Source organism: Gavialis gangeticus, unplaced genomic scaffold (assembly GCF_001723915.1).
Source record: "Gavialis gangeticus isolate Ggan-Ray unplaced genomic scaffold, GavGan_comp1, whole genome shotgun sequence".
Lineage (NCBI taxonomy): Eukaryota > Metazoa > Chordata > Crocodylia > Gavialidae > Gavialis > Gavialis gangeticus.
The window spans coordinates 78578638-78590446 of NW_017728993.1; the positions used below are offsets into that span (position 1 = coordinate 78578638).

An 11809-nucleotide genomic window follows, 5' to 3' on the forward strand; every position below is an offset into this window, starting at 1 on the left:
AAGCGCAGCCCTGGCCCCAGCCTGCAGCAGCAGCCTGCCCTCACCCCGCGCACAGATCTGGGGGCGCACACCCCGTGTGCCCTCCTGGGGTGCAGAGGCCCCCCGGATGAGCCGCTCATGGCTCCATCCTGTGCTCTTTCCTGCCCCGGGTGAGCAGTGCCTGCCTCAGCCTCACTCCCTCCCTCACCACGAGAGCCTTGATCTGCTCCCCCCATGCCCCTTCCCCACTCCCCCCCCCGGCACCAGACCAGCCTGGCACTCCTCTCCAGGCTATTGGAATCAGATTGGTATTGGCCAATATGGCCCCTTAAGTATTGGCCATCGGTATTGCCCAAAAAATCTCTATCGGTGCACCCTTATTAATAGGTTGGTGAGGTGTACTTTCCCTTTGACAAAGCTATGCTGATTCCTTCATAGCAAGTCATGTTCACCCATGTACTGAAGAATTCTTTTTTTTATTGTTTCTACAAGTTTTGCAGGAACAGAAGCTAGGCTCGTGGGCCTATAGTTCTCTGCATCCCCTCTAGAGCCTTTTTTGTGTCTCTAGGAAGTTTCTTCTTGAATTCTCTTAACTTTGTCTTATTACAGTTTGACATTTGATTTGCCAGCATTTATGCTTTTTTTATTTATGCTCATTAGAATTTAACTTCCACTTATTAAAAGAAATCTTTTTTCTGCTTGTTGTCTCTGCAACTTTACCATTACATCATGCTGGCTTTCTTTTGGTCTGCTTTCCATTTTTTTTTTTTAATTTGCATTATGCATTAGTTCTTTGCCTCTAATACGGTTGTCTTAAGTAGTTCCCATGCTGCTTACAAGTTCTTCACCTCTTTGGGGACACCTTTTAACTTCTTTCTAACTAGCCTTCTCATTTTGTTATTGTCTTCCTTTTTAAAGTTAAAGGCAACTGTGATAAATTTTCTTGTCTTCCCTCCCACATGGATGTCAAACCCAATTGCATTGTGGTCACTATTGCTGAGCAGCATACTAACACTTACCTGTTGCACCAAATCCTGTGCACTACCTTAGGACTAGGTCAAGAGTGGGCTTTCTTTTTATAGGTTCCAGGACTAACTGCTTCAGGAAGCAGTCTTTTTTAACATCAAGAAATTTGTTCTATGCATTCTGGCTTGATGTTAGATTGACGCAGTCTGTTTCTAGATAGTGGAACTCCCTCATTATTACGGTGTTTTCTGCTGCCACAGTCTCACTGAGCTTCCTCTAGTATTTCTAGCTTGTGGCTGCCATCCTGGTCTGGGGGGTCAATAATATATATATCTCTAGATGTACTTTTTTCTGTTGAAACCCAGGATTTCTATCCACAAAGATTCTATGGTATTTCTCTTAATCAGTTGAAAAATCTACCCTATTTGGTTCGGTGTAATCTTTGATGTAGAGTGCCACTCCTCCACCAGTACACCTATCCAGTTATTTCTGCATAATTTGTATCCTGGCATTACAGTATCCCATTGATTTTCCTCATTCCACCATGTTTCAGAGATGCATATTATGTCAGTATCATTATTTACTGCTAAGCGATCAAGTTCCCCCGTCTTTAATCTGAGGCTTCTAGCATTAGTTTAAAAGCACGTGTACTTTTTATTATTACCTGGTTGGCAACTTCTTTGTGGCATTTTACTCATTAAAGGTATTTGCATGTGCTTTCCTTCACTTTTTCTTATTCTGATATATATTTACAGTTTCACCCCTATAGGATGTGTCAATATGAACTGTATGCTGTTGTGTACCTGTCAGCTTTTTCCCTGTTTTCAGTTTAAAAACAATGCCGCTCTACCATCCTTTTTTTATGTTACATGCCAGCTTTGTGGTACTGTTTTGGCATAGGTAGAGACCATCACTTTCTGTATAACTCCCCCTGTTCCAAAGGTCTCCCTGTTTCTGATAAACTTAAACCCTTCCTTTCTGCACTGTCATCTAAGCCATGCGTTGACTCTTGAGCTTTGCCTGTGTCCCAGATCCTGCATGTGGCACTGGAACTGTTTCAGAGAATGCTACCATGCAAGTCCTGGACTTCATCCTCCTACCTAGCAGACTACATTTAGGTTCCAGGACCTTTCTGCCACCCTTTACCCATGTCAGTGGTACCCATCTGGAACATGACCACTGGCTTCTCCCCAGTCCTCTGTACTAGCCTATATACACATCTCGTGAGGTCTACTCCCTTTGCATCCAGCAGGCAAGTCGCCATGTGGTCCTCTTGGACATCACAAATCCATCTATGTGCCTAATAATCAGATTGCACACTACTTCCACCTGCTGCTTTGTCCTGTGGGTATCTCTCCCTTGGAGGAGTATCCTTGGTGCAAGAGGACACTAACTTCAACTGGAAGGTGGGTCCTATCTAAGTGACAGTTTCCCTCCTTCCCAGTTTGATGGCCTTCATCCTTGAGGCTTTCATCCTCCTCAGCAGCTTGGGAGCTGCTACAGTAGAGGTCAGATTGCTTTTCCATTGTCCTGGAAAGCCTCATCTATAGGGACCTACTGAATTTATGATTTTCACGGAAAGAGCGAATTCAGTTGCTCTGTGTTAAAAAGCCTGGTCCCTATGAAAAAACACGGGGACTGTGAAAAGACACAAAACTGACAGTAAGTGTTGGGGAGGGGTGGGACTTCTGTCAGTCTCCAGGGAGGGGTGGGAGTTCCAGGACCGCTCAGCTAATCAGAGACATGGGGAAACTGGCCCATCATGCTCCACCACAAAAAAGGTGCCGGGTGCCACACTTAAACCACAAAATCAGAGGGCAGCTGCTTCGAATTCAGTAGGTCCCAATTCATCTATGAACCTCTCTGCCTCCCGTAGCTGCTCCAGTTCCAACACCTTAACCCTGGGAGAGCATATTTGCTTTCTCAGAGCCAGGAGTTCCTTGCATTGGGTGCACACACATGGAACCTGTGGCAAGTAATGATACATGTTGAACTCAGTGGAATAAACAGAGTAGCCTCCCACCCTATTGCTGGGCTTTTTCCTGCATATTTTTAAAAAGTGTTAAAACTCAGTTTCCTCTTTTAAGAAGGTTTTAATTTATGGGTTCCCTTAGACTAGAAACTTTGAACTTATGTATTAACCTTTTGTTTAACTTTACTTTGCCATAATTACAGCTGATTATCAAACAAGAGACTTAAGTATTCCTCTAATTGCAGAGTTTTAGCTATTTCTGCTAAATATCTGGATTAGTTACTCTTAATTAAAGAAGTAACTTACCTTAAAGGCTCCCCTTCAAAGATGAGGGTGTGGCAAACTGATCTGCGAACTGACTTGCCAACTGCTTGTAAACTGCCCTCTTTGCTATCCCCTATTCCAGGGGTGGGCAGTTATTTTGGGCAGAGGGCCTCTTACAGAGTTTTGGCAAGCCATCAAGGGTTGCATGACAGGCAGCTAGGGGCAGATAAGTATTGATTTTCTAAATTTTTTAGGGACCCTGTGGGCCAGATAGAATGGCTTGGGGGGCTGCATCCGGCCCATGGGCTGCATGCCCACCCCTGCCCTATTCAGTTGCTCCCCAGGTCCCTCAGAGGGGTCTCCTCTTATGCTCTCCTGGGCCTGGACTGGCTCCACTCCCTTGTTAGGGATTTTGTTAGACACAGGCAGCAATCACTGCTTGGAGCATGTGGCCCAAGCAAACAGCCAAACAAATGCTTTCCAAACGGTTTGCACAGACAGGCCAAGCTTGCTTACCTTCCAAGAGCAGGATCTGGTACCTTGTGCCTGGCCCCTCATAACTATTTTGACTAAAAATGTCTATCTCGATTGCTGCCTCACACTTCTTTTTTTGAGGGTCAGGTTGCTTTTTGATGGGAGACTTGATATTTGAAAGGTGATGGTTCTGTTTCAAATCCCTTTCAAACCCCTGCAAATAGCAATGTGCATACGCTCAGTAGAGCTTACCTGATGAAATCTCAAAACATTTAGTCTGTGCTTGAACCCCACTCAGTTCCCGAATGTAACTGCACTGAGAATTGTACCAGGAACAGTGAGAGGTCTGGTTCAGGTGCAATGCAGCAGCAGCAGCTATAATAACTCCTTAGGCCTTTGATCTCAGAAACATTTTATGAATATTGCATGAGGCAGTAATTGGATAAAATGCTGAAGCATTCCTTATGGCAGCAGCCAGAAACTACTGTCTCCAGTAGAAACTAGGGGTGGCTCTCACAGAGAGAATAGTTTACTACTGCTACTTTGTTACTCTTTTAACTAAAGTGGGAGACATCTGTACTAGGCAGGGGAGATTTTGGATTCCAACTTTAGTGATAATCCATAATGGAATTAAATTCTTATTTTTTTGTTTGTTTTTTGCTTTGTTAATCAGCTTAGGAAAAAAACAAGCCTCTGAATTCTGAAATATTTGGTTGAAGTCAGACACAAATACATTTGAAAATTGAAGGCATATAGAAGTTAGAAAACGTCAGAATTGGTATTCCCCACTTTGTCCCTGTCCCATTCATATTTGTTATAATGTGTTGTTTATGTGCTCATGTGCTGCTTGTTCTAAAAACACTTTTCTTTGTTCAGTGTAGAGCAGTGGTCTCCAAACTTTTTTGATCGCACACCCCATCAGTAAAAAAATTTTGAGCATGAACCCCCAATATCTGTATATTTATTTATTTATTTATAAATTATATACATGTACTACTCGTGTACCATATGTGACACGTGACCATCTGACATACAGACCGAGTGAGGGCGCCAGTGTCAATCCATATATTAAATATTAGTAAAGCTTAATTTCTTTCTTATTTTTATAGATAAAAAATAAATATAAATAGAAGTTCTAATATTTTCTTCCGGCACCTCAGTGGATTGTCTTGCGCACCCCCTGGGGTGCACACACCCCACTTTGGAGACCACTGGTGTAGAAAACAGAGAATGAGGTGTAGGGTAAGGATGCTCAACCTCCAACCCACAGGCCAAATGTGGCCTTTGGAGCCATGGCATCTGGCCTACAAGGCTCCCCAAGGGGTTGGGAAGTTTTGTGCCAGGAGAGCAATGGCCATTAATACTGCCACCCTCCCGTGCTGCCACATGGCTGGATTGGGGCCAAGCCATGCCCCCTTCTACCCACGGCTGAACTGGGGCCAGGCCATGTCTCCTTCTCCACATGCATGTGAATTGGAGCCTAGCTGCCCCCCTGCCTCTCTCTGAATGGCCAGAAGGGGTGCCAGAGCAGGGCAGTAGTAGCCAAGCACCTGGGTGGGAGCTGCAGGTCTGGAGCTCAAGCAGCACTGTGTAATGAAGCCTGACCCTGCAGGCACGTGGCTACTGCTGCTGAAACAAGTCACAGTGCTAGGCTTTATTCCATTATGCTGCTGGTGCTCCAGCACCACAGCTTTCACCGGGACACTTGGTTGCTATAATGGCAACAAGCTGTGGTGTTGCTCAGGCTGCAGTGCTGGAGATCTCATCCAGGTGCTTTGCTGCTGCTGAAGGAAGGTTCCCCAATGCACCCAAATTGGGCTGAAAAGTCTGCAGGCCTTATGTTTGACATCCCTGATGTAAGGCTTCATATGAAGACATGGAGAAGCTTAGGTTATTGTGGGCTCAGAATATATGCAAGGGGACAGGAGAATGATTGTGTGCATTAATTTGTTTGTGGTATTTCCCTTTCATGTTCTTATGCAAACCATCTAATTCTTGGACCAAAATATTGGATGTTCTTGGGACCTGAAATTCTTGCCGTCTTGAATTGCTCAAATCTAAAATGTTTAACATAAGTACATATTTATAATACAATGACATCATATATCAAAGCATACTGTTAAAGGACAATATTATAGAGTGAAATATCTGATTCATTATTTTCTTTTCTTAGCAACTGAATCATCCAAATGTGATTAAATATTATGCCTCATTCATTGAAGACAATGAACTGAACATAGTATTGGAATTAGCGGATGCTGGAGATCTCTCTAGAATGATAAAGGTAAGAAATTTATTTTAAATGGCCTTTAATCAAAATTTGGAGAAGTATTGTTCGTATTTCTTTTTCATTTTCATTGCTCAACACTTCACTGAATGTGAGATGGCAAGGCAGTAAAAGGAAGATGGAGTGTTCTGAATGAATCTGAAGGAGAGAAAATATAGGTAGATTTTTATGTCATTTAAAAAAACAGCAAAGGTGATAGTGAAATGAGAATGATGATGTCAGTAGTAAGGGCAGGTGAAAATACAGCTAGACTTCAAATGCATTAATGGGTATAGGAAAAATGGGTGTGACAGAGTGCCATTTCACTGTTAATCTAATACTGTGGCATTGTTAAATTTAGCTATCTAAACATATGCCTTCTTTCAAAGAATTTTTTTTTGGCTGGAGGGAGGATTGAGAGAAAGAGAAATCATGTCCTCCTTCAAGTTTATGAATCTGTAACAGTTAATAGTAAATTTAGATGCTTCCTTGATGACTACCAGTAATGCTTCTAAAATTTTGTCAGATACTGGCTCATATTATAAAGGAAATAACCTGAGCTATCCAACTTAATTTAAAATTCAGATTTGTTTGAAAGGCAACAGTTTTTCTTGAATAGGTATTAATTGCTTCTTTAGCTGCAGAAGTAAGTTGTATTTTTATATATTATGATCACTTTCCTGTGCGAGTTTGGCACAACGATTATCAAGTGTCCTCAAATACTGTATTCCACATGATAAAGAAAGATGGAGAAGGCTGGACACTTAAGGAGAAAATTTATATTTTCTAGTTTTGGGGCCTGTAGCTATTTACTGCCTTGGCAAAGAAAATGCTGATGTATTAGAAAATAATTGCAAAATTTCCAGGCATAGTTAAACATTTCTTTTTCTAGATACAAAAAGTGGTTTAATTAGAATTCATCATCTGATCAATAGATGCACTTTATTTTGTTATGAATGTTATCTGTTTCAGTTGACACATGTAAGCAACATCATTTTTTGCAGTATTAGTTCAACTTTATTCCTGCCTGTGCAATAACTGTAGAAACCTTATATTATAAAATATTTTCTTTACTCATGTCCAGCTAGTCTTAGATCTTGTACAGACATTCAGTTTCTCTTGAGAGAGTTGAAACACTCCCAGGAGAAAGAGGCTGTGTATACACATTCAGATAATCTGGGAGAATTCGCCTGGGTCTGTTGTCTGGGTAGAGAAACTTATCCAGAGCTGTGTGTACAGAAATTCAAATGCTGCAGCCCTGAAGAGTGGAAAACTTGCAGTGCTGATACTGTGCAGTAAGTAGGGGACCCTGTGCACACATCTCAGCACGCTTTGCAGGCTTCCTTAGTCTGCTGGGTGACAGATCACAGCGGTGCATAGGCAGCCCTGTTTGGCTGACCTGGACTGCCCATGATCAACCTTTGTTTCGCTACAGCAGAACGTGGGATTAGTGAAGGGGATATGTTCTGGAGCAGCAGAGTCCAGTGAGTGATGCACTGTCTCCATATGGGGGGTGAGGAGGGAAGGGGAGAAGCTGGAGGACTATGTTCTCTTCTGAGGGAAGCCATGTCATGTACAGACAATCACCTTCCCAGGTGAAACTCCTCTGGGAGTGATTTAAACTCGGGTTGTTCCCCCAATTATTTTTCTCTTGGAGTGGCCATATTTATCTTGGGAGAAAAAAACTTGAACATCTGTACACTCATGGTTTCTCCTGGGAGAGCAGTGACTCTCTCAGAAGAAACTGGATGTTTGTATGAGGCCAGAAAGTGTGCAGGTATTCAGCCTTTTTCTCTCTCAGAAAAATGGCCACTCCAGGAGAAAAGTATCCTGGGAATAGAGTGCAAAGGTCTATACATGCCATGCTGTGGCTTCTCTCAGAAGAGACCAGCATCTCCCACTCCCAGGAGACACAGTGTGTCACTTGTTGGATTCTGCAGCTCCACCAAGAAGCAGAACATGCTCCCTTCACAATTCCCACGTTGTGGTGCAGGAAATGCAGGCTTGCTATGGGCAGTCTGGGTCAGGCAATCAGGGCTGCTATATGCACTGCTGCCAGGCAGTCTAAGGAGGCATATTTACACATGCTCTGGGGATGGGGCATTGTAATTAGAGTCGCTCTTATAGTCTAATTAAAGTGCTTACAGAATGTCATGTATTCAGCGTCCCGCACTTCAAAATGGTGGTGTGGTGCAAGCTCATTTGACGAGCTTTAAAGCTCCTCCGCCACTGTTTTTGAAGCCTGGGGACGTTGAATACACGAGATGCCCAGGCTGCCAGAGCGTGCTAATTGGCATGCTCCAGCAGTCTCAGTTGAGTCTACTCCAAGCCGCTGTTACTACAGTGCATCAGAGCAGCATCCCCACACTTCTACAGGCACCCAGGGAGCCTTCATGCTGAAATGTGTGCACAGGCCTCATATGAATGTCTGTTCACACAGCTCTGGGTTAATTTCTCTACCAGGAGAACAAACCTGGAAGAATTCTCCTAGATTATTTCAATGCATGTATTCAACCCTAGTTTAGAGAGAGCTTTCCAAGAAGATTTCTGCAAATGGACTCTGGAACTTGGACAAATCACTCGATAACAATGAAGCTTTTTTACTTTTCAGTTAATTTTTTCCTTGATACTTGCATCCTCTGTACCCCTACTTTTTTTCTTTTCACTGCATTTAACGTTTCTTGCATTTACACCATCATTAATGCTATCAGCACAGGACACCCCAGGAAGAAGTATTCTAGTTAGTTTTTGTTCTACTATTGCAGATGGAACAGTAGAACAAATAGCAGAGCAGTGTTCTGTGGTGATCCCACATGAACAGAGTATTTAATTCTTTCACACTAATGAATTTTTAAATTGGCTTTAAAGCATTGAAGAACATTCCCTCACTAGACTGACAATTTTACAGTGGGATAATCAAAATTTGGGTCGAAACAGGTTGACAGGGTCCTGTTAAAATTTATATCCAAATACGAGATTTTTCTTTTGTCTCATGAATTATTAATTTTGTAGGCTTACACTTCATACAACATAAAGGAAGGTTTGTCTGTTCTTTTGAATGTTCAGATTTGACACAACAGTTATTAATATGAGTACTCCATGACAGATTGCCTTATGGCATGTCTCGTCTTATGGCCCATTGAAGCTTTTTTTAACCCAGTATGTGTCTAATGTCTCCGTCAGTGCAAGCTGGCCTCATTACACCTTGTCCAAGTTGGTGGGCATTTCTTACAGTCTCGATCTTGGAGCAGTTTATGATTGTCCTCTTAACATAGGAATCATGTTTAATGTAGCAAACCTAGATTGCTGTTTGATGTTAATGACAGCTTATCAGGCTATTGTTAAATATGTATGAGGTGTCATAATGCGCTCAGTCTTCATACTGCTTATGGAGAAAATGATTTGATAGTCTGTTTGGATGGAGTGAATTTTGTTTTTAGGAGTGTGTGTTGTGGCTTATTCTGTAGTTTTTGAAAAAATACTTTTGAAAATAAATAATCTGTAACAGAATGGAAAAACCTCCAAACTGCCATGCAAATGTGTTTTGGTTTGTCACTATGAGAGAGGGAAACATAATTAGTAGTCCTGGAAAGCAATAACAATAGCTTGGCCTCCACTATTGTGGTACTGTTAGTTTTATTGGAAGCCAAAGAGGAGCCTATAAAAAGGGCATCAGGTTTCTGAGAGCTTTGCCATGATAAGGAGACAAGCAGGTTTTTGATAATTTAAATGGCCACAACTGAATAGTATAGAGCCAACAATTATCAGCAACCCCTAATCTTGCACCTTTCCCCACTCCCAAATTAATAATAATAATAATAATAATAAAAAGGGTAAAGAAAAAGACAACCTAAAAACAAAACCCTGTGATTACCAGGTGTACAAAAAATTAACCATTCTCCTTGGGTAACTTAAATGACACCACTGTTATATTTCAAGATGTAGCATAGAGTCTTATGACCAGAGATCCTGGTTTTTTCTGTTTTAAACATCATAAGTTCTTTGATTAAAAATCCCAATGTTTTTCCGTGATTAAAATAAAATTTCACTATACATATGTAGGTATTGGTTAAACTCAGTGCTTTATTCATATATTTACAATTTTAAATCAATTTGGAAGCCTAAAAGTGCCTCAGTCATTCTAATAAAATAAATTCTAAATACCTATAAATTTTGGTGTTTGACTTTGGGTTTTTGTCATGGAAAATCAGAGCTCCCCTGCCCCCTTCTCTCACTAGGATGTGGGTCCAGCTGTGACTGTACCCCCACTGCTTTGTGATGCTGAGAAGCCCTGATATGCTGGTGCAGTGCCCGTGCCCATGGTGGTGAATCATGGAAATGGCAGCGGCATGGTGTGTTGTACTGATGCTGCTCCCAGGCAGGCCTCATCTTGGCGGCTATGGCGGCATGGCACTCCCTCCCATGCCAGGTTCTGCCCACTGGGCCATGGAGGTGGCTTCTCTGGAGCTGGTACAGCACCTCTGCAGCCCCATGCCCCACTGTGGATGCAGAAATCACAGGGAATACAGTCCCCCGCTCCCCCTCCCATGTGTGGCCTGTGCCTCCTCTTCACCTCATGTGATCTGTGCCTCTTCCCCCAAGAATGGCCTGTTCCCCTTCCTCTGTCTCTTAAAATGCTCAGTGGCTCAGGCTAGATGCTGGGGGACACTAGAGCAGTTCTCACTTCCCTTCTATAGTGATGAACTGAGGGGGTGTGTGGCCACACCCTGCAAGGACCTCTGATTAGGGAGGTCTGCCTGCACTATCCTAGGCTTTTTCTCTCTCACTGCTCAAGGGGTAGGAGTGTTGCCATACCGCCGCCCTGGGTTAGCACTCGGGGACGGGGGTTGGGGAGTGTGCAGTGCCTGCATCTGTTGATGATATTGAGCTTTTCATAGATTTCATAGATATTAGGGGGCTGGAAGGGACTTCATGAGATCATTGAGTCCAGCCCCTCTGCCATAGGCAGGAAGTCAGCTGGGATCAAGTGACCCCAGCAAGAAAAACATCCACATGTTTTTTTTAAGAGTCCAGAGTAGGTGCTTGCACCACCTCTGGGGGGAGTTTTTTCCAGACCCTGAACACTTGCACCATAAAGAACTTTTTTTTAATGTCTAGTCTAAATTGGCCTTCCTGCAGTTTATGGCTGTTAGACCTTGTTATCCTTTAGGGAGCTCTGATGAACAGCTGTTCTCCCAGGTCCTGATGCACCCCTCTTTCATAATTGTAGGCTGCCTGCCATCAAGTCCCCCCTGAGCCTTTTCTTCTCCAGACTGAAGACTCCCAAGTCCCTCAGCCTCTCCTCATACAGCCTGCCCTCCAGGCCTTGGATCATATGAGTGGCTCTCCTCTGGACTCTCTCAAGCTTTTCTGCATCCCTTCTGAAGTGTGGGGCCCAATACTGGACGCAGTACTCCAGCTGCGGTCTCACCAGGGCCGAGTAAAGCGGGAGGATGACATCCCTGATTTTGCTTGAGATGCATCAGTGGATGCACGCCAGAGTTTGGTTTGGTTTGCCAGCCACGGCATTGCATTGGTGGCTTATATTCATTTTGAGGTCAATCAAGACACCCAAGTCTCTTTTGGTTGTGGTGCTAGTGAGCGTAGTACTGCCGAGCCTGTAAGTATATTGAAGGTTCTTCCTACCAAGGTGCAGCACCTTACACTTCTCAGTCTCCCTCTTCCTGCTTTTTCATACTGTCTGCATCAAACCTGACAGGTGAGGAAGTCAGCAGGGTGCTGATAACAGTGTCAACAAAACAAAAGCCTCTCTCATTACTTCAAGCTCTTCTTAAACTGCTTTTTCCAAGGAAAGAATGGAGGAACATTACCAACTGACCTGTTGATTAGCTCCAAAAAGCCCTAAGTGAACACTGTTCTGTCTGCCT

General features: G+C 43.2%; 1 protein-coding gene across 5 annotated transcripts in view; it reads left to right on the forward strand.

Annotated features, from left to right (window-relative positions):
- NEK7 (NIMA related kinase 7) overlaps positions 1-11809 on the forward strand; it is a 150956-nt gene that overhangs the window by 68355 nt on the left and 70792 nt on the right. For all 5 annotated transcript variants that reach the window (XM_019502045.1, XM_019502046.1, XM_019502049.1 and 2 more), the window contains exon 5: positions 5829-5939. In XM_019502045.1, coding sequence (XP_019357590.1) covers positions 5829-5939 — 111 coding nt within the window. The remainder of the gene's footprint in view (positions 1-5828; positions 5940-11809) is intronic.